This window comes from Onychostoma macrolepis, chromosome 09 (assembly GCF_012432095.1).
Source record: "Onychostoma macrolepis isolate SWU-2019 chromosome 09, ASM1243209v1, whole genome shotgun sequence".
Taxonomy (NCBI): Eukaryota; Metazoa; Chordata; class Actinopteri; order Cypriniformes; family Cyprinidae; genus Onychostoma; species Onychostoma macrolepis.
In genome coordinates this window covers 21,308,878-21,332,676 of record NC_081163.1, presented here as the reverse complement: position 1 = coordinate 21,332,676, position 23,799 = coordinate 21,308,878, and the positions used below count along the sequence as shown (strand labels likewise).

Here is a 23,799-nt window from a genome sequence, read left to right as displayed (position 1 = left end):
ATACAGTATAATTACCCAACGATATAACTGCGAGAGAAAGTATTGAAAAATATATTTTCCTCCCTGTGTTTCCTTCCTGCTGTGTGAGCTACTGAAATGAGCCGTGCTGTGAAAACAGCCCATCAGAGCAGAGCTCAACATTATTCCTGACCCTTCCAATTATGCCAATTTTTGCCCTTACCTAAGCCACATACCTTCTATGTAGATATCAGAGAATATCAATGCATTGTATGGCACCTTTTAAAGGTATTTTATTTCAGTTAATGACCAAGGTAGCATTTCTAATTTATTCGTTTTTTTATATTTTATTTCAATTAATGAAAAACATTATATTACCAATAATTATAATAAAAATTAACTACTGACTTTATTTTATTTTGAATTTTTGGGTAAACTACTCCTTTAATTTTCATTTGATCAGTGTCCTCCGGAAGCCGCCTTCTACTTTTGTACTTTTGTTTTTTTTAAGTTGTTTTAAATGGTACAGAAATGCACCTCAGTTCAGGATCCATTCATATTCTCATCTAAATAAAAACAAAACAAACAAACAAACAAAAACACTTGTTTTCTTTCATTAAAAAGGAACAAAATGCTTTAACTCAATAACTGATTAATCACTAATTACTGACATTTAATTATTGTAGTCCTTGACTGCTCTAGATTCATGACATAACTTGTATAAAGTTATTTATTTGTTGTATCAATTTAAAATATCGATACAAAGGTGTCAGAGGTTGATATTGTACAAAAGCAAACATTTTGGTATTGTGTGTGTTTGCAGCTATGTTAAAACATATCTCCTGCCAGACAAGTCCCGTCAAAGCAAGAGGAAAACCAGCATCAAAAGCAACACCACTAATCCAGTGTTCAATGAAAACCTGAGGGTAAGAGGACGTTCATGCCTGCCTTACAAAGGTTTTGTATTGAGATCGATGAGATATTGCAAATGAGATATTGATTTAAAGGCTCTCATCTGTCTCTGTCCCTCTGGATAGTACGTGGTCAGTCACTCTCAGCTGGAGACACGCACACTGCAGGTTTCTGTGTGGCATCATGATCGTTTTGGACACAACAACTTCCTGGGGGAGATGGAGCTGACCTTTGACTCCTGGGAGTTTGACACGCAGATAGAGGAGTGGTTCGCTCTACAGCCCAGGGTGAGCTGAGCTGCACACACACACAAACGGAAACAGCGAGAGATAAAGAGAAGTGTGTTAACATGGATAAGTGTGATACTGAAATGTGTGTGTTTTGTGTCAGAATGACTCTTATGTGGACTCAGTGATGCACTACAAAGGAGAACTGACAGTGGTTTTGAAGTACATTCCTGCAGAGAGAAATATCTCCCTGCCTCTGGACCAAGTGCAAGGTATGATATAAAATGTGAAATTATATTATTTCTGTCACGACAACTCTCGGAGGGATTGGCATGGTAATGTACGTGACGATGTTAAAGGGATCCCTGGGTATTAAGACTTGTATGGTTTAATATAATGTAAATTATGTCTCTTACTGAAATATGTAGTAGAAAACCCATTAAAGATGCATGTTATTTTAAAAAAAAATAGCTCTATGAAGACTCTTTAAGCGGGTGCAAGATTCGAGGATGTTTGAATGTGGGTTGGGAGGTTAATCAGGAGATTGTAGATGGAGTATCAATGGTCCATTTGAGAGATAGGTGGCGGTAATGCACTTAAATTTGCAATCCGCTGTAAAACAAGAAGATGATGATGATGATGATATTGAGGGAAATTCGCGCTGAGAAACTCCTCTAGCGTCGGCATGTTTACATCCTTACAGATGGCATCTAGCGTTTCTTGTCTCGTCTGCCGTTTGTAAGCTCTTTCAGTAATTGTGGTCTACTAAAAGACTCAAAGGCATCAGGACTAAAGTGGAGAGAAAAAAAGAACCGGGTCTTTAGGAAGTTTTATTCGTCCACAGGCATCTTCCCATTCATTTCTCCTCTTCTTATCACTAGGAAAGCAGTGAAGTCTTACATTGCTTCTCTTGTTGCCCTTCGACTGAAAATTACAACCAAAAGCCACACAATGTGGTATCTTATCAGTATTTTCTTTTCTGAGTTGTGTTGCGGTAAAAAGCACCAGTAGCTTGAGTGCAACCATTTGACGTGATCGACGCAGAATGTACTGTGCACATAAAATAATGGCGCCCCCCCCATTGTTCAAAATTCTTTTAAATAACATTTTCATGGGTTTTCTACTACATATTTAAATAAGAGACATAATTTACGTTATATTACGCTATACATGTCTTAATACCCAGGGATCCCTTTAATGTATTTGGTAGGGATGTAACGATTACCGGTTTGATGATAAATCATGATAAAATTCACCACGGTAAGTATTACCATTTCATGTTTTAATTGTCATTAAAACCGTATCATCGATTACCGCGATTTGAACATCTCACGATAAATAAATGGCCTACTGTCTAGCATAAAGCACAGTTTTCAGTAACAGTCTTACGTGCGCACAGCAGCAGAGTAACTTAGTTTCGTTTTGAGTGAAAACACGGCGGAAAAGCTGGGAGGTTTTAAAAGAGTGCTTAGGGAATTATACAAATGAATATATGAATTAATTAATTATATGAATGCACCTCTGAAGGTTCTTACTGTCTTCAGAAACGATTCGATGGCATTTTGTTTTCATCTTCGCTCCTTGTAATACCTAAAGGAAGCGTTCTTAATCGCAACACTGCTTTGTCCACGGAATTTACGGGAAACAGCTGTATTCAGCTTTTCCATATAAAGCTCCACCAGTTGTCTTAGAGTGGATTTACAGAGACTTATATTTACATTCAGCTTATGCAAACAAAGTCATTTTATTTGTTGTTTGTTGATTTTTAAATAGAAAACTTGGAGAAGGGATTTATGTGTCTGTGCTTTTTGAACATCTCCAGCACATTTTAATAATACTGTGATAATACTGATAATCGTGATCATTTTTGGTCACTATAATCATGATAAGAAATTTTCATACCGTTACATCCCTAGTATTTGGTCTTGACGGAATAGATCTGCTACGCTGCTGCTGCTGCGGCGGAGCAAGTACTGAGACTTGCTACTGCCAATACATCCACAACATGCTGCTGTGAGCATGTAGGAAATACTGCTGCTGCACATATAACATATGAATAACCCCATTATAGCATACATGAATCACCTCGTAGCGGATCTATACAGGTGGAGCTGGGGAAGGTGGAGGGTTTCTGAAGTGTGCTGCCAAACTGCTACAGCAAACAAAAGCCAGGTATTTGAATATTGAGCAGTGAGCTCATTGGCTACTGATACAGGAGAAAACCAATCAGCTGTGCCATGTGATGATGATGTCATTAGGTCAGATTGAATTAGACTTATTGGACTGCGCTATCTAGAGTTTCATGCCAGAACTCTGTATTTCTGTCATAACAACTCTCGGAGGTACTGGCATTGTAATGTACAAGACAGTGTTAATATATTTGATCTTGGCGGAATAGATCTGCAATGCTGCTGCTACTGCAGCAGAGCAAATACCAAGACTCGCTACTGCCAATACGTCCACAACATGCTGCTGTGAGCATGTAGGAAATACTGCTGCTGCGCATATAACATATGAATAACCCCCCACAAAGCAGGAGACATGGAACACAATACAATACAAGCCAATATATGAATGCCGCTGAATATAAGGATAAACTGCTGCATCAGTGGACATGCATGTATCCACACACATAAAGATGAACAGACAAGCAAAGACAAGACACCCCCCTCAAAGCAGATCTATCGCCAAGACGTATGTACTGCTGCTGCTCCGAAGAGCCATGTGCACCGCATGTATTACTATCTATGTGTGCCTGGGCTACCACACCGACCGGCTTAAGGCTAGTGGCCTATGGCTATGTGAGCCTGGGCTACCACGCCGACCAACTTAACAATAGTGGCCTACTACTATGTGTGCTTTGGCCACCATGCCGACCGGCTTAATAATAGTGGCCTACGACTGTGTGTGCCTGGGCTACCATGCCGACTGGCTTAACTCTAATTAGATGTGCACTGTGTAATGTTAATTTATCAAAATGGATATGTTGCAATCCGATAGATAAGACCCCAACATCCACCTGAGCAAATATCATGATTTAGTCATTTGATATCTGCTATTACTTTCTACACTTCATCAGTCCCAGCGGAAGCGTAACAGCTCGTTAATTCATGTTCATGCAATGATGAGACAAAGTTAGCTGATGCATGCCTTTTACTCTCTAGTGTAGATAAAAATGATCAGGGTTACAGTGCACAAAACTCCTTGAATGAACTGAAATAAAAGCAGAATATAAACGTTCTTTCTCTGTTTTCTGAACTACACAGCACAGCGAGAGCACACGCCAATGTATATGCTGAACCCCAGTTGAAATGCATACACAAGAATGCTTATTTCGTTTAACCTGTTTTCATGTCCGTTACTAGGCGTGTCCTCAGAGCGATTACATGCTCTAAACTGGCTTTGCTCCAGCTGTATAAACATTGATGCCAAATGCTGCTGCTAATAAGCTTAATATTTCGCTGCTGCATGTGATGCAAACTGCTAACATGACACTTAGTTTGAACTTAATTATGGTTGCTCGTTTTTATATTCGATTAGGCAGACCACGCAAATATACACAGCGATATGGATTAAAAGGGCATTCGCTTATCTTAGATGTTGATTCAGCTGTTCTGAAGTGTGCTGCCAAACTGCTACAGCAAACAAAAGCCAGGTATTTGAATATTGAGCTGTGAGCTCATTGGCTACTGATACAGGAGAAAACCAATCAGCTGTGCCATGTGATGATGATGTCGTCATTAGTTCAGATTGAGTTAGAACTATCGGACTGCGCCATCTAGAGTTTCATGCCAGAACTACTGTATGTATTTCTTCACCTTTTCATTGTTATTAAAACACTTGACTTTTATGACAGCGCATTACTGAATATTAATATGGCACTCATTTATTTATGGAGTGGTTTATAATTATGATGTTGCCTATCAGTCATAAACAGCTTACAGTTAGGTTCGTAAACTATTACATGGAAGAATAATTTATTATGATTATTAATAGTAATATATTAATTTTCTTTTTTTTCTTTATTTTAGTTTTTGCTACTTATCACTTTGTTTTAAACATGTTAAATACAATAAAAAGTAGGATATTTATACAGTAAACTTATATAATATACAAAAACAATTTCTGAAAATGTAAATTTAGAAACATTTCATCTATCCATGGTAGGATATCTAATAAAATCTATATCTATCTAATCATTTTCACAACAACAACTTGAGATTACTTTGAAATTTTCAAAGCAATTTTTATTTAGAATTTTCTATTTGAGCTCCTAGAAGCTCTCTGTATATATTACTAGCATTTACTCAAGCTCACTTTTGTTTCTTAGTGAAAAAGGGATTTCTAAAAGGAAAGAAGAAGACCATCACTCTTCCTAAAGGAGGAATGGTGGAGCTGCTGGTTAAGGAGGCAAAAAACCTGACAGCCGTCAAAGGAGGGTCCTCTGACCCGTTTGTTAAAGGGTGAGTTCATTTTTTCTCCATATACAGTACACTTTGTAAACTCCCACTCCTTCTTCTTATACTTCTCAAACTCACATTTACAATCCTTTTCTTCTTGCGTACCAGATACCTGCTGCCTGATGACAAGAAAAGCACAAAGCACAAGACCGCTGTGGTGAAGCGCACCGTAAATCCACGCTGGAATCACACCTTCACATACTGCGGCCTGCAGCACAGCGATCTGGACAGCGTGTGTCTGGAGCTGACTGTGTGGGACAGAGAGCCCTTCGCCAGTAACGTCTTCCTGGGTGGTGTGCGGCTTGGGGCAGGGACAGGTGAGTCTTTCTTTAGCTCAGCCTTTTTCAGTTTATGCTTTAACTTTGGATAAGGTCATTTAGAAATCCAGAGAATGTATTTCAAGCTTTGCATTTTCTGCAAACAAAAATGTCTATATGAACCAACAGAAATCAATATTAAACTGCAATATTATAGATGAAAGCCTTTTCAGTTTTCATTTTAATTTTAGTAAATTTATTTGATCCGTTTTTATTGCTTTTTTATATTTCTATATTACTTTAATTTATTTTAATTTTACTTTTAGTCATTTTTAATTCATCTTCAGCTCATTTATTTCTAGGTTTTTCTTCTGATATTTAGGTTTTGTTTTACCTCAGGTTTATTTCAGTTACCGAAAACATTTTAATAGTTTTGGGGCTAGATTTAATTTCAGCTTTCCCCAACACAAACCCTCTTTTAGCTTTAAAAACTAATGTCAGGATTTTCTAAAGACACACAGTGAAACATTAGAGATGAAAAGGCATGGATACAGTTATTTTTGCAACTGACCTTATTACATATGCATTTTTCAGATGCAAAATTTATGGAGGGAGAGTGTTTAAATTCAGTTACACAAAATTCTCAGGTTCTCTCAGGAATAACTGTCAAGCTTGTTTTTTTTTTTTCATTAGATCATCTGCTTCTTTACCATAGCTTCCTATCCCTGCTGGATTCTGATAATAATATATTTCAAATTATATTTCCCACATTAGTAGGACAGATTTGTATATAATGTTTTTACTGTGAAAACTCTGACTCAAATTAAGATAATAATTCAGTCCCAAATGTTCTTGAATACAATTTCCAAACGTCTCCTTAATCAGTCATCAATGATGCATGAAGCGCTACTTTGTGCAACACATTTTGTATTCACGTTACAATTATGTTTTATTCATATCTTCACTCACTCATGATCAGATCATTTGTTTTCTCATTGATGATTATGTATTAAAGAGGCCAAATTCTATACTTTTGCCGTATTTATAATCAGTTAAAATTAAAATCAGTTTACAAGACTAATTTCCACCCTTTCTGGTCATTTCATAAAACTGTTTTTTCAACTGTACCTTTGTGTTGCAAATGTGTGTGTATATATAGTATATTGACTTCTTGGTCCCACTTTATATTAGGTGACCTTAACTACAATTTACTTGCATTTAAATTAATAATTTGATACAATGCACTTATTGTGTACATGTTTTTACATTGTACTTACATTTTTTAAAATACCTGTAATTAATTTCTGTAATTACTTTTATAATTACTCTGTTGACCCATCCCTTACACCTTAACCCACCCTTAAACCTACCCAAACCACCAAACCTGTCCCTAACCTTACCCATATGCCACCTCGATAGCAGTAAAAGTGTTTTGCAATACAATAAGTACATTGTACTTATTTTTTGATGTAAGTACATAGTAGTTAAGGCCACCTAATATAAAGTGTGACCGACTTCTTTTTTTTATTCTAAATATTTCAATATTTCTAATTCAAATAAATGCTATTCTTTTGACCTTTCCATAAAAATATTAAGCAGCACAACTGTTTTCAACATTGATAATATGATGATATTAAAAATGTTTCAAATCAGGATATTAGAATGATTTCTGAAGGATCATGTGACCCTGAAGACTGGAGTAAATGCTGCTGAAAAATTAGCTTTGCATCACAGGAATAAATTGAATTTTTAAACAGTTATTTTAAGTAGTACAAATATTTAACATAATTAACTGTTTTACTGTATTTTAATCAAATAAACGCAGTCTTTATGAGCATAAGAGACTTCTTTGAAAAACACTAAAAAAAAGTAACTATTGTATTCATTCATTCATTCATTCATTCTTCTATTCATCCATACATCTCCATGTCATCTATCTCCTAAAATGTTTTTAAGGAGAATAGTTGTAAAACCATTGTTTATGCGTATTTTGTTTTTGACAAGAGATTTTTTGTAAAATTGTTTCAAAATAACCTAATGACAGCAATTTTCATTTTGAATATTTCTCTGCGATACACTAAATGGGCTCTTTTGATGTGAATTACAGCCGAACACACACACCTAGCTAACCACAATAAGTATATTTAATTTCTTTAAACGACTGTTTGAAATTTTTCCCCTGTGAGGGTCTGACATATAAGATTTTCTCCTCTTTTTGATCTTGCATACAGAGCAATTAACTGACCTGTTTGTGACCTGCAGGTCTGAGTTATGGGAAGGAAGTAGATTGGAATGATGCCTATGGGGAAGAGCAGCGGCTATGGCAACGCGTGATTGACAACCCTGAGGTCCCGCAAGAGTGCACCCTGATGCTGCGATCCAGCATGGCCAAGAGGAAGACATAGAGAGAAAGATGGAGAGTTTCTCTGGCAATACTCATCAAATCCGATCACCTCTAGACACTTTAAAGTGCTCTTTATATTCTTTGGCAGTACTCACACTACCCAGAGTCTCATTCCAACAGTCATATGCACTCTATTCTCAAAACACTCATTTGTACACACACACATGCACCTCTAAGGTCCTACACTCTAAAAAATGCTGGGTTAAATATGGACAAACCCAGCAATTGGGTTGTTTTCAACCAACGGTTGGGTTATATGTTTAACCCAACCTTCTGGGCAGTAACCCAACCGCTGGATCAAAACAACTCAATTGTATTTAACCCAGCATTTTTTAGAGTGTATTTACACGTGGTATTAAGATCCATCTTGACTGAGACAGATTGGCATTTATACCTGATGTTATCATATTTCTCAAATGTGTCTCTTGTGACCACTTGGGATTGGATTTCAAAGAGAAGAAACTGTGATTTTATGTCTACATACATCTTTTATGTCAGTGCAGTACTGCATGTTGTTAAAGCACAAAAAAAGGGAAGAAGAAAAAAACCTCTCCTAAATATATTTAAATTTTAATCTAAGCACAGACATAAAGAAGCTGCTTTGACAATTATTTTAGTCGAGTTCCTTCAAAAGTGCGTGCTTCAAAAGATGTTGATATCAGGCTTATTGAAGAAATGTTTTAATTGGATGGTTAATTTTAAAGCTGCATGTAACTACTTTTCTGCCGCAGTGGATGACGAGCAGGTGTACACTGTCCTTCACTGACCTGTCTTCATTTAGCACTGAAGAGCTTGTGATTTAACAGCTGAGATGAATCTCATACCAGGTGTAAATTGTGCGACACACTACACTCCAAACCAGGTGCGATTATATTTCAAACCAAACGCTCACTGGCCAGAACTGTGAATAGCACATGAAGACTATTTCAAAAGAGCACAGTGAACATGATCAACAATCAAAGGTCACATTTGTCCTGAAAGAACAAAGCACAAAGCACTTCCTCCAAACACACACACAAAAATAAAAAAATAAATCCAATTTGCACAGATAGCACCTGCATATAACGCTTGCACACATGAGAACAATATACTGGATGTGATCAGTCATGAGCACATTTATATAGACATGCATAAAAGATGTTATGATAATTGTCAGATCTGTCACATACACGTAAATTTGGCTTAAGAGAGACTGATGCTGACTGTTAAATTTCCTAGCTAGTTTTACCACAGTTTTAATGTAAAAAAACAGAATTGTGGTGTAAAAAAAGTATCTTGAGGTCAGTGTGATTCATTACGTTGAACTAGATTTACAGTTCCTCCGAGAAATTCCAATGTTTTCGGTAAAATGATAGTTGTAAACCCAAATGTAGAGTAGATAAAGTAGGAAGATTACATTTATATGAGACTAGTCACAATTCAGCATGCAAATATTAGTAGATATTTCATCTGCCACTGATCTATCACACCCCACTCCAAAGGAAAAAAAAAAAAGGCTATATAATTATAACCAAATCTATAAACATTGAATTTATAGCCGAAAAAAGAGATTGTAATACAGAAAAGGATCACAAAACACACACACATATTGCATAAGCACAATGCCTAAAGCCCCTATATTGAGTTTTGAGGCGAGTTTAATAGTTAATTCCTCAGTTGATCCTATTGAGCCGTCATGTCACTGTGAGGACTCCATGAATAATGTGTGCACCCCTTTATACCTAATACTTTTGTTAGCATCAGTCAAGTGAATAGACCTTATAGACAACTTACTGTTTAATAAATTGAGAGATTTTGTGGCATGTATATGGCTCAATGTTTGACATACAAGTGTTATCATGTCTAATGTTGTCTGAAGCTGTTTGATTCACAGCATGTTTGGTGTGTGTGTGTGCCGTTTCCACTCTCTCATCAGGAAGACAGTATTTAGGACTGTTCTGTACTGTACTTTATCATCTTCAGAAAGAGAATAAACTATTATTAAACAACTGTTGCAGATTCATTTCTCTTTTTTTCCCTCGTCTTAATTATTATTTGCAGTTTTCTATATTTCTCTCTCTTTCTACATATACATACACACACACACACACACACACACACACTGTAAAAAAAAAAAAGATGAGCCAACTTAAAATTTTAAGGCAACCAGCTTCAGCAGATTTTTGAGTTGAGCTCAAAAATCTGCTGAAGCTGGTTGCCTTAAAATTTTAAATACTTTGCCCTCTTAAATAAAGATACGTAAAACAAATATATACTTGTGTGTGTGTGTATATATATATATATATATATATATATATATATATATATATATATAAAATTTCAGTTTTATAGTTTTCACATGGCAACAAAATAGCTTCCACTGACATTTACAAAAGCTTTTAAATATGAATAAATAAAAAGTATACTTAGTATATAATTCTTATAAGAAATTTTAGTAAAACCCTACACCAAAATACTTTCAATAATGTTAGCCTTCTCCCTTTTTTTTTTTTTTTACCACTGTGACATTTAATACGTCATTCCATACATAATAAATTGAAAACATATTTAGCATAACACTGTTGTACTCAATTAAATTTTAGTATATTTATTTAACAAACCAGGGAACGAAGATAAACATGACTGGCATTTTAAGAAAGCCGAGTCCCATGCTCTCAAATGTCAATCATCAAACAGGCCTTTATTGCATTAATATTGCTTTGACAGTATTTCTTAATAAAAGTAGACCGTCCATTCTGACATAAATAGAAACACCAGACAAAAAAAATAGAGTAGAGCATCATAAAAAGATAAACAACAGAGACTCGTATTTAGACGTGTGTGCAATGCATGTATGTACTGTATGTTTTCAATATGTGATAATATGTAGCAGCTCTATCCAGACTCTCTCTTGTAGTTTGGTAGCTTTATAACCAGTAGAAACAGACGTGTAAATGTGTGTACTGTATATATACATCTAGCAGCTCTGTCCAGCCTCTTTCTGTAGTATGGCCTCCTCAGTGCGGAGGGGAAACGTGTCAATGGTGGTAAAGATCTCTGCTGCTGTGATGGGGAAAGTGTAGCGCTGTTTATCCACTCCCTGTTTGTCCAGCAGCACCAAGTTAAATGAGTTCTGAGACAACTGCAGCAGCAACCTGCCCCACACAAACAAAACACACTGTTTACTATTGGGATAAATTCACTACAAGTTGATATACAAAGCAGTGTCGTATATCATTGTAAGTATTATCAAGGCCGTCCTTTGGGTGGTGCAACTGGTGTGGTCGCACCGGGCCCCACGCTTTGAGGGGCAAACAGACTGAGGGGGAACATTATTTTCAGTGACTGAAATATAGTAATGAAGTACCTGAGTTGTACAGCCAGTCCTGGAGGGATGAGTCTGTGTCTGATGCGGCCGATCTGAGCTGGATAAACGCCCACCAACTCAATCACTGTCACATGTCTCAAGTCCAGACCACACTGGGCATGCTGAACCACACACACACACACAATACAGATCATTCCAATTTAGTTGCTTATATATGTATAATCTTACAAAGTACTGTAACATCATTCATCTCTCTCTCTCTCTATTTATATAACAGATGAATCTTACAATCACTCATGTTTTAAAATATACTGTAATCATATATCTTAATATTACAGTGCTGGCCAAAATTATTAGAACACTAGTATTTTCACCAGCTAAAAAATGGTTTTAAGTCAGTTATTTCTATATTTTGCTGTAGTGTGGCAGTATGAAATATCAGTTTATATTTCCAAACATTCATTTTGCCATTAATTGTAATAATCCAGTGAAATTTCTGACAACAGCCAGTGCTCCACACAAAGATCTGATCTGATCATCATCCAGTCTGTCTGGAATGACACGAAAAAACTGAACAAACTGAGACTAAATCCAGAAGAACTGTGGCAACGTCTCCAAGATGCTTCAAGAAACCTATCTGCAAAGCTACAGTACTTTTAAAAGTTTTAAGCAAAATGCTGTAAAATGAGGATACTGTCAAATATAATGTCACAAATAGATTTTCTTTATCAATTAACTTCTATTAACTAAATTAAATCAACATTTGGTGCGTTTAAAGCAGCTTTTGCCCTTGGTGCACTTGCGTGGTAGCTCTGCAGGTAGGTTTCTTGAAGCATCTTGGAGACGTTGCCACAGTTCTTCTGGATTTAGTCTGTCTCAGTTTGACAGACAGACGGACAGATAAGACAGATAAGATAGATAGATATCATGAATCTTACCATAATTTGTGCAAGTTAATATTATATATTTACTAAAAATACTTAAATTAATTTTAAATTTCAATTTTAAAAATGTATATATTGTTAAAAAACTCATAAATCCAAGGCACTCGAATAATGTGAAAAAACACTTTATTCACATGGCTTTAGAATTAAAAAAAACAACACATTTGTGCACCGACGCGCTGCAGCTAACTCGCCTTCATCAGGGTGTCAATTTACAAACACACTCAGAGTTCATTTAAACAATCAGTTCATCACATGACATGTCACATGTCTCCCGAGCAGGTATCAAAACAACAATGAGAGAATTACTTATCAAAATCATAATCAATAAATTCAAATCAATTCAAAACACTGTAACTAATATTATTGTTTAAATGAACTCTGAATGTGTTTGTAAATTGACACCCTTATGAAGGCGAGTTAACGCGCGTCGGTGCACAAATGTGTTGTTTTTTAAATTCTAAAGCCATGTGAATAAAGTCTTTTGAATTTTTTCACACTATTCGAGTGCCTTGGATTTATGAGTTTTTTGACGATACGAAAGAATCCCGCATCCAAAAGCACCAATTAATGGACTTTTTACACCCCAGCAGCACTTTTTTGCATAACTTTGAATATATGTATATATTGTTATTTTTATTTCTTAATTGTACAAATGATTGTAAGATTTATCAAAATTGTCAATAAATTACATACACACACAAATACATGTGATTTTATACATACATATACATATACACACATAAACACACACACAAATAATATATACAGAATAAAAAGGCAGATATTGATCTTGTACCTGTAAATTAGTCATCTGGAATCTGTAGTAGTGATTGGCAGCTGAGGGGGCAGAGATGATCAGAATGCGGCGTTTCTCATAGAACTGGTCCAGTAATGCAGCAGCAGATCGCACACCGACATTAATATTCATGGCTTTTAATAAACAAATGATTACGATGTTATTCACCAGAGGGCAGGACAGGAAGGGCAAAATCATGAATTTTGCATGAATTCTGAGGTTTAATCTCTAAATAATTCTGTCATGAAAATTCTGCCATCGTTTATTCTAACAATCTGCCTTCAATATTAAATTTGAATATTTTATCTGAATCAGCAGCATCATTCTTTCAGGAATGCTATGTAATCTTACAAATAAAGAGGTATAATGCAAGGAATTCCTCTAAGCCGATTGTAGGTGTTAATGTGTTTTTTACGTACGAGCACAGGAAGTCTCCAGGCCAGACCACTCCATGTTAAATTGGCAGACTCTGGCAGCGCTGCCCCTGAGCTCGTAGCCGCCCAGACAGCGGAATTCACATGTGGCCCCGTAATTATCACCAGCACTGTCACATTTCATCCAGCCATTGTCAGGGACAGAGAGAGGAGTACAGCGGCGCACTGCAACATGCACACAACACACACGTTGTGTGTCAATGCCAGCATATTATGCAATGTTCTGCAACTAAATAAACCAATGACATTTTTCAGTAATGTGAGAGTAGTTTACCTCTTCTCAAAACGATTTAGCTTTTTCAGTTGCCTACATTATATAATCTGATAGCTACACTATTGCTCAAAATTTTGAAAGAACCTTACATTCATTTAGCAAGGATGCATAAAACTGACACATTAAAGTCACAGTAAATACATTTATAATGTTACAAAAAATGCTGTTCTCTTGAACGGTTTATTTTTCAAAGAATCTTGAAAATAATTTATCTCAGTTTCCACTAAAATATTAAGCCGCATAACTGTTTTCAAAATTGAGAAAACATTTTGTTTTGTGCAGCAAATCAGCATAATGAGAAACATTTCTGAAAAATCATGTTAAACACAAGGCTGGAGTAATGACTGCTAAAAATTCAGCTCTGCCATCACAAGAATAAATTATATGTTCAAATATATTAAAATAGAAACAGTAATTTTAAAGTGTATTATTTCAAAACATTACTGTTCGACTCAAACCAAGTGAAATAAAAGTGAGTATAAGAGATTTCTTTCAAAAGCGTTACCGGCGTCATCTTACCTGTACCTTAGTGTATATTTAAACAGATGTTGCCACATTTAAAAAGCTTCAGCCAACAGTAGCTAATATTTCTTAGATGCTTATAGTTTAGCAAAGCACAAGAATTGCTTGACTGTATTTTGACGTCTTAAAACACGAGTAACTGGTGGCTTAGAAAGCTACAGTTTCAAAAGAACTCACCTCTCACTCGAACACTGAACCTGCAGGTCGCCTTGTTCTCAGCACGGTCAAACACAGTGTATGATAATTTATGATTCCCCTCAGGAAAGTGTGAGCCTGATGGCTTTCCTTTCAGTATAACACTACAACACAAACAAACAGTCTCATTCTCACAACAAGAATCTGGATTAGATTTATTAGATTGGTTAGATTTAAATGTGAATTGACTCAATTCTCAATTGTGGCCTTGAGCGGTCAAATATTTTAGCATAAAGAACCGGATTTGCCCATTGCCATGGTTACTTTCATATATGTTGAGGATAAAACTGCTACACTGACTCTGTCAGGATGCCGTCTGCCGTGTCTTTGCCCTCTGGTGTGTCCCACGTCACTTTGGCGGTGAGTTTTCCTGGTTCTGCGGTCTTCTCCTTTATATTAGGACACTTAATAACTGGGGGATCCACATCTGAAACAGAAAACACCTTTACATGCCTCACAGTCTAAATACTATGTCATGGATTCATATCTGTAAATAAATATTGAGTGTTCAATGACTATTTAACCCACCCACGCACACACTGTTGCCGCCGCTCCACGTTCTGCTGCTTTGGCAGGTGGCGCTGTGGTCTCCTCGAAGCGTGTACCCTGGTGAGCAGAAAAACTGGCAGCGGGAATTGAAGTAAGATCCGTCTGAACACTTATAACCTCCGTTAGATGGCATGGCCAGTTTAGGGCAGCGGACCTCTGTAAACATAATTCATGCCCTGGTGAAAATTGATTATCAATGGCCAATCACTGCTGTCAATCCAAATCAATCCATGTGTCATACAGCTGTTGTGTCTTGAGATGCCTTCAAGTTTGAGGGTCCAACTGTGACACTTAATAATCATTTGAGGAATTGATAAATTAAGAAATAAAAAACTAAAATCAACTGAGAATCAGTAAATTAATTGATAAAAATCAATAAAGCAATCAAACTTTCAGCACATGGCTAAACAAATTAATGAAACTGGAATTTGCTAATCAAAATAATCAATAATAAAAATGTATATAATAAAGCAAACTGAAAAACAATTTTAAGTTTACCGATTACTAATATAGAAATCATAATAAAAAAAAAAAATACACTACTGTTCAAAAGTTTGGGGTCTTTTTAAGTATTTTTAATTTTTTTAATAAAATACTTTTATTCAACAAGAATGCATTAAACTGATCAACAGTTAGTAAAGTCAAATAGTTGTGTTCATTTGAACTTTCTATTCATCAAAGAATCCAGAAAATTAATCAAAGAATCACAGTTTCCACAAAAATATTATGCATCAATAGTTAGAAATGTTTCGTGAGCTCCAAATCAGCATATTAGAATGATTTCTGAAGGATCATGTGACACTGAAGACTGGAGTAATGGCTGCTGCAAATTTGTTTTTGCAATCTAAAGAATCAATTACATTTTAAAATATATTCATAGAAAACTGTTATTTGAAATTAAATTATTTTAAATTCACAATATTACTGTTTTTACAGTAACAAATACAGCCTTGGTGTGCATAAGAGACTTATTTTTAAAACATTCAAATATGTTACCAAGCCCAAACTTTTAAATGGTAGTGTAAATGAACAAACAATAAAAAGTCAATAAAAATCACAAAAAATGTGTGATTATGTAATGTTTGCAAAATGATTACAATAAAATATAGAACTGAATATGCACTAATTCATCTTAAACATTGAAGTGAGTCAGCATTCATATGCAATATGATCTTATAATTAAGCTATGTGAATGTCAACGTCAGACCTCTGCAAGCGTAGTTTCCTGACCACTGTTTGTTGGCCATACAGAGGATCTCGCTGCTGCCGTGCATCTCATAGCCCGTCTTACAGCGGATCTTGCAACGAGTTCCCAGAACATTCTTATAACGTTCTCCGCGTGGTGTCTGGCAGCTGACTTGACCATGTTTGACTTTCACTGGAGCACACCATGGAACGCCTAGAAAGAGACACGTTATCACAAACGTATGCAAATACACCGAGTCATACCAAAACACACATAAAACACGGTCTTATAAACTTACCTTAATAACTGGCATCATCCAGACATGCATGGAGAAACATGAACACAGATAAAGTAGCACAGCCACAGAAGAAAAGGAAGCAATCAAAGGCATGAGGCCTAAGCAGGCAGTCAGAGATGTAGTGTCCTCTGTGTTGTGAATGTATGTGTTCTGACAGCAGCGCTCATGTGTTATGATGTGGTAAGAGTGTTTTAGAGAAGATGGGTTTAAGTTCTGTGTAATGGGCTTTTGAGATCAAAATGTGCATTTAATGTAGTATGTCCTTGCGTGTGTTCACCTGTGTATCGCACATCTTCATCATCAGTGTATGGCCAGTATCCAGAGCCTGCAAAACAGTTTAGGACAGCAAAAGCAAGAAAGAGTAGGCATTACCGCAGAATTTCAGATTCAGCTCAGCTAGAATCATTTGTATTGTGAGTGGATGCATTAGAACAAAGCAAACCACAGTTTGGTTTTTGTTGTAATATCCTGTTGTATTATTTTTAAGTTCAGTTTGCTAACATATGGAAACCTCAGAATATAAATGTGTAATTGTATACACTACCGTTCAAAAGTCTGTTTTCAGGAATGATAACAGGCACGTGCAGAAGGGGTGGCTTTGGGGGCTCGAGCCCCTGCCCTTTTTCAAAATTATTCAAAACTGCCCCTCTCAGACAAATAGCAATGATATTGTGGTCAATAAAACGAAATGCATTTGAATTATAATTAACATATCAATGTGTACAAAACGGTAACTAATCGCTCAAAATCGGAAAATTCATGTTTATTTTTATATATCTGTCAATCAAACCAAACAATAATCAAAGCTATAGTGTGTCGATTTAATAAAAAATCCATATATTATATATGTTAGAATATTACATAATTCATCAATGCCCGCTATAATACATCAACCAATCATGATCTGGCACAAGTTCAAATTTCATTGGACAATAATGTGGAGGGGTCAATTTCCGTTCTTATTTATAAATCGGTTGAAAATTACGTGGGACAGACGAGCTTATTTGTGGAGCGATCTGGATCTGCGGTTTGGCTCATTTTATAAATCAAATTACATCGCTGAGAAAATGCTAAATGACTACAAAAGCACTGCACAAAACCTTGCAGCGCCAAAAGTCGCAATGATGGTAATCAGTATTCAAATCACTTATATTTATGTATGAATTTATGTATGATACACCGTTACTAGTTCATGAAACTCTCATAGTTAATGAAGCCGAAGTGCCACCTACAGGCCCGTTATGTGAAGTGTAGGCTGGCGGAATGGTGACATGAAAGGACTTTATTATATTACCATTTTTGATAATTATGCAGCATTATGTCTTATGCTCATCAAGCCTGCATTTATCTGATCATAAATAGCCTACAGAAAAAAACTGCAATATTGTGAAATATTATTACAATTTTCTTCTATTTTTAATATACTTTAAAATATAATTTATTCCTGTGATCAAAGCTGTATTTTTAGCATCATTACTCCGGTCTTCAGTGCATGATCCTTCAGAAATCATTCTAATATGCTGATTTATTATCAATGTTGGAAACAGTTGTGCTGCTTATTTTTATTTATTTATTTATTTATTTTATTTTATTTATTTATTTTTTAATTTGGAACCTGTGATAGGTACTTTTCTGGGGTTCATTGATAAATAAAAGGTTTTTAAAAAACAGCATTTATTCAACCATTTTCTAACAATATCAATCTTTACTATCACTGTTTCTATCAATTTAACAAATTCTTGTTGAATAAAAATAATAATAATAATAAAAATACTGACCTCAAGCTTTTGAACGGTAGTGTATATTGTTACAAAAGTTATATTTTAAATAAATGTTGTTCTTTTTTTAACTTTTTATTCATCAAAGAATCCTGAAAAAAAGTATCACAGGTTTCCGACATTGATAATAAATCAGCATTGCATAAAATGCATTTTAAAGTATATTACAATTTTGATCAAAATAAATACAGTCTTGATATATCAAAAGTTTGGATACATTACTATTTTATATTTTTGCAAGAAGTTACTTATGGTCATCAAGACTGCATTTATTTTGATCAAAATTGTAATATACTTTAAAATGCATTTTTTTTTTTTTTTTTTTTACATTTTACATTGCCCCTATTTTACATTTGAGCCCCTGCCCCTGAGGAACTCTCTGCACGTCCCTGATTGATAATAATAAGAAATGTTATTTGAACACCAAATTAGCATATTAGAATGATTTCTGAAGGATCATGTGACACTGAAGACTGGAGCAATGGCTGCTGAAAATTCAGCTTTCCATCCCAGGAATAAATTACATTTTAAATAGAAAAGAGTTCATTTAAATTGTAATAATATTTTACAATATTAATATTTTTGAGTAATATTTTAAAATATTTATTTTTATATATTAAAATATTTCCTTTAATCTCACTGACCCGTTTGTATTTATTTATCATTTTGTAACTTTATATCTCACTTCTCTTTTTGAACTTTATCTTTAGCAGCGTGACCTTTTTAACTTTATAAATGTGACTATATTTCCTTTGCAAAGCTTTTTTGCAATTATATTTGTATTAGTATTATTTTTTTTTTTGCTTTTACTCTGAGGCTTACATCGCTAACATCTGAAATCTGGTTTGCATTTATGCATTTATGTATTTATGCATTGCATTTATGGCATGGCATGAAATACAACAATGACCCCTGCAGGTAATGTAGTGAATTACAGTGTGTCACAGGGCAATGCAGTGAAAATGGCAGCCACATAAAATAACATATGACACTATATTAGAATATCATGCTTTGCATGGAAGGACTAGATGGAATAGATGTTGGCATGGCTTCATTCAGAGGTCAGACTAGTAGCTGCTAATTTTACATTGCATATTTACTTTGAATGTCATGACAGAAGCTCTTTTACAACAGTCAACGTGTAATTTCAACTTCCATCAACCATGCAGCAGAAAAGAAAAAAAAAACATTAATGTTCTCCAACAGAAATAGGTTTCGGTGTTCTGTTCCATCTAATTCTGTGACTTGTACTTACTGCAATCTGAAAGCAAGTGATCCAGAAACTTAAAACAAGGCCAGCTTCAAAAAACATGGAAAACTCCATTACCCACAGATCGCCCTCTTAGACTGGGATCAAACACAAAAAACAAGAGCCTGCATTCAGTGCATATAAATTGATGCTGATTCGCTTTTTTATTCCCTCTAGTTCTGTTCTTTTGTCTCTTGTGTGTGTGTAAGTGTGTGGATGGCAGATCACACAGCAAGTTAGATCAAAGCTCCCTCTGATGCAGTAACAAACTCAAGAGACTCAGCAGCACGCACACACACACACACACACACACACACAATGTTAATGCAGAGCTAGAGGCGAATCATGACAGGACCACAGTTTTCCAACTTCTATCATGGAAAACACTCCACAGGGATCATGTGTGTAGGTGTGTGTGTGTGTTTGCTCCATTTGGCAGATGAGTTTTCCTGTTCCATTCTGTTAAGCTCAGCAGAATGTTGTGTAACCCAGAATACTCACTGACTTGGTTCAGTTTCTCTCTCTCTCTCTCTCTCTCTCTCTCTCTCACACACACACACACACACACACACACACACATATAAATAGGGAGTTTCCACTTAAGAAAACTCTATGGTAACTAAACCATATAGCTTCTTCTGCACCTTCTGTTTTACACCAGTCCTGAGGTTCACAAAAGATTTCACAACTTCTACAATGTTTAGCTTAAAAATGGCTCACTCTTAGATGGACGTTCTGCAGTCATTAGTCATCAGAAAGTAAGATCCCTCAGGCTCCCTATGTTCAGTGTCTGCAACAGTTCCAGCCTCACAGATTCACGACTCCTATGTGTGTGGAAGTTAACCTCATTCTACAGTCTCACAGTCAGGTACAGACTAATTATGTTCATCTCCAACTATCAGCCACTGCACAACAGCCTATCCATCGTCCAGAACATCTTAGCACAATATCAGTTTGTCTTGATGAATTTTCCATTTCTATTTTGAAACTATTGTTTTATAAATGTTTAAATTAAGTCACAACAACAGGGTCAAATTCTAACTTATGATCTTTTTCTCTCATAAGCAACAAGCTAGTTCACTGATTTATCACATTAGTCAAAACAATTAGTTCTGACCGTTTGAATAATTCACATTTGAAAATGTGGGTATTTTACAACTACATGAAATTGACTGATATTAGTTCTCAAGTCAGGACAGTGTCTTAATCTTGTAACATGTGTTCATGTTTTAGCCGGTATGAGTCTGTGTTTGTGTTCACAAGGCCATAAAATACACAAACACAAATAGCCACCCAGTCTTTGTGAATAAACAATGTACAGCATTTGAGGTAATTCACCGAAACATTGTAAAATGTCATTTATTTTACTGACGTTTACTTTACACATGCAAATAAAGCCAATGTGCGAGTCTGACGATCTGTTGTACTCGTAAATTGGACCTCCAGTGCATATACAAATTGACGTCTGGACCACAACCACAGCCTAAAACCCAACGACATGAGCCACAACCTCACACAGTCAACATTTTACTGAATTACATTTCCAGTCGTGATTAACTCTAACGGTCCTCCAAATGAAGATTAATTGGTCATTTAGTAATTAGTTCTACCGCCACAACACATGCATCTCTGCAGCTTCTTGAATTGTGTTTTCAGCAGCACAGGAAATTCACATGTCTGAGCGAGTCCAAACAAGGCTCTTTGCTTTTTAAATCAATTCTCTAAACAAAAAAATCTTGGACAGAGAAACCAAGGTTTGAAGGGATTTATTCTGCTTCTGCTGGAATATAAACAATGTTTTCTGGAAGCAAAGTGTACTTTCTGTTCTTACTAATATACACAAAATACTCCAAAAAGAGCCCCCTTACCAGCCAACCAGCCTGATACAAACATAATCCAGATTAAAATGCCACAAACATTTTAATTTTAAGTTTTTGCTCTTTGTTTTTAAAGCTTTACATGGTTGTGCTCCCCAGTATATGTGTAATCTCCTCATTCCGCATTCCACCTCTAGATCTCTTCGGTCATCGAGTCAATTTCTTCTCTCAGTCCCTCGTTCACATTTTAAAATTAAAGGTGACCGGGCTTTTGCCGTGGCAGCTCCTAGGCTCTGGAACAGTCTTCCCCTTCTATTTCTTTGTTAAAATCCTCTTTGAAAACCCATTTTTATTCTGTATGTTTTAATTCTATTTGAGGGTGTAAAATTTCATTTGTCCCTTTGTTTGTCTTGATTGGGTATGTTTTTTACTTTGTTTTATATTTGCTGTACAGCACTTTGGTTGCAACTCCTGTTGTTTTTAAATGTGCTTTATAAATAAATAAACTAACTAACTAAAAGATAAAAGATCTTATGATTTAGCTGAATATGTGACATGAGGCTGCATACACATCAGGCATCAAGCAACCATATCTGGCAACGGAAATGTGGACAGAGCCTCCAGCTCTGAACACAAAAAGATGTTTTTTTCCCCCTAAAATGTGAAAAATATCAAAACACCAGAGTCATATTTCCAAAAATCTGATCCAGACCCCATGCTAACTGAAGATGAAAAAATTAAAATCATTCTGGCAGAGGCAGTGTGTCAAAGCCTGAGGGACAGCACAACACCAGCATATTAATACATGCCTAATGATTTATTATTAGTTGATCCAGATTTTGCATGCGGAATTTCTTTAATGTAAATCCAACGTCAAATTTTGATGATTAATATTTTATTCTGTTGACTTGAGACTTAAGTAAGCTATTTATTTGGGATGCGAGATTTGACTCAACAACACAATCAAGAAGAAATATTATCCTCTTGAATAGGCACTTTTCAAAATTATTATTTGTACAGTCCATATCTTGCTAACTTAGAGGATAATGAGGACACATAATTTATGATCAAAATAATAATTTATGAATGTGTAAGGTATTAAAAGATCAAAATGATCTAAATGATTACTCACTCTACACACACACACACACACACACAATTAATTGTCCAAATTACAAACCCAAAAAGACTGGACGTGTCTGCTTCTTTGGAAATATTGCAAATTCTGACAGTCATCCCAGCGCTTTGATGACTCTGCAGACACCCTGCTGACCCACTTCCAGAAGACGTTACATTATTTATGTCACTAATCACAGACACTTTAAAGACGATGCATTCAAAAGATGTGTCAGACTCATCAGCATTGAGGAGCAGATCGTCCGGGAGCGCAGTGTCCTAGTGGTGACAAGTCATCAGTCCCTTTTCATATGAAAGGGTTCAGTGTATTTTCCCTGGATTTAGGGAACTTACCCCCTTCGTTCCCCCCCAAACAGCCCCAAAAGCGTCCACGTAAACACTCTGAGCTCTGTTGTAATATACTGTGCCTAAACAGGAAAGCTAGCAGAAACAGCATGGGAAAACTCATAGACGCACAAACACTTTATTCATTCTGATGTTTGCTTAACTCCGCATTAGTTTAATCAGTCTTGCTCAACAAACACATTTTGACTTATCAAAGCTTACAGCGCGGGACTCAACAGAAACTGTTTGGATGGGTCTCTTACCGTCATACGCGAAACTCCCGGACAGCTGAAGTCCCACTATCATATACACACACATCCAGGTGTCCATCTTTAGGAAGTCCAGGAGCTGCTGGGACACCTCGGGTGCATTCCTAGGCGAGAATCAAGAGCACAAGCCCGATCCCGCCTCCTCTTCAGAAATACGAGAGCTCTTCATCCAGCGCGAGCGAGCGCGCGCACGGTGCGGCGCGTGGACAGCTGGCTCTACATGGATAAACTGTGTATGGCACTGTTATGAGTGTTTATTACAGCGACACCGAAAAGTAGGCTAAAAGTGGGACACTCAAGTCACAGCTAAATTACCTTTTTATTATTCATGATTCATTATTGGAGATCAATTCAGAATTCTTCTTAAAGGAGTTTTTGGTTCAAATTATGATAGAAATTCCAACAGGATTTCTTTAGAATTTGAGATTATGGTAGCTAGTGTGTAGTAGGTTTAATTAATGTAAGAGCCTTGTATACAGCTAAACACCTCGAAATTCAG

The 23,799-nt window shown here is 35.9% G+C and overlaps 2 protein-coding genes across 4 annotated transcripts in view; one reads left to right on the top strand and one right to left on the bottom strand.

The window, feature by feature from the left end:
* sytl5 (synaptotagmin-like 5) overlaps positions 1–9,228 on the top strand; it is a 28,462-nt gene extending 19,234 nt beyond the window's left edge. For all 3 annotated transcript variants that reach the window (XM_058788176.1, XM_058788177.1, XM_058788178.1), the window contains exons 11-16: positions 782–884; positions 996–1,157; positions 1,261–1,369; positions 5,428–5,560; positions 5,666–5,874; positions 8,077–9,228. In XM_058788176.1, coding sequence (XP_058644159.1) covers positions 782–884; positions 996–1,157; positions 1,261–1,369; positions 5,428–5,560; positions 5,666–5,874; positions 8,077–8,219 — 859 coding nt within the window. In that variant the 3' untranslated portion in view covers positions 8,220–9,228. The remainder of the gene's footprint in view (positions 1–781; positions 885–995; positions 1,158–1,260; positions 1,370–5,427; positions 5,561–5,665; positions 5,875–8,076) is intronic.
* A 1,561-nt stretch (positions 9,229–10,789) lies between these two features.
* srpx (sushi-repeat containing protein X-linked) lies at positions 10,790–23,498 on the bottom strand. Its single transcript, XM_058788150.1, has 10 exons — positions 23,295–23,498; positions 17,004–17,051; positions 16,450–16,641; positions 15,222–15,398; positions 14,994–15,120; positions 14,676–14,797; positions 13,688–13,867; positions 13,269–13,402; positions 11,565–11,686; positions 10,790–11,352 (listed from the first exon to the last, which is right to left on the bottom strand). The coding sequence occupies exons 1-10, from the start codon at positions 23,359–23,361 to the stop codon at positions 11,175–11,177; spliced, it is 1,347 nt and encodes a 448-aa protein (XP_058644133.1). The 5' UTR covers positions 23,362–23,498; the 3' UTR covers positions 10,790–11,174.
* Between the last annotated feature and the right edge of the window lie 301 nt (positions 23,499–23,799).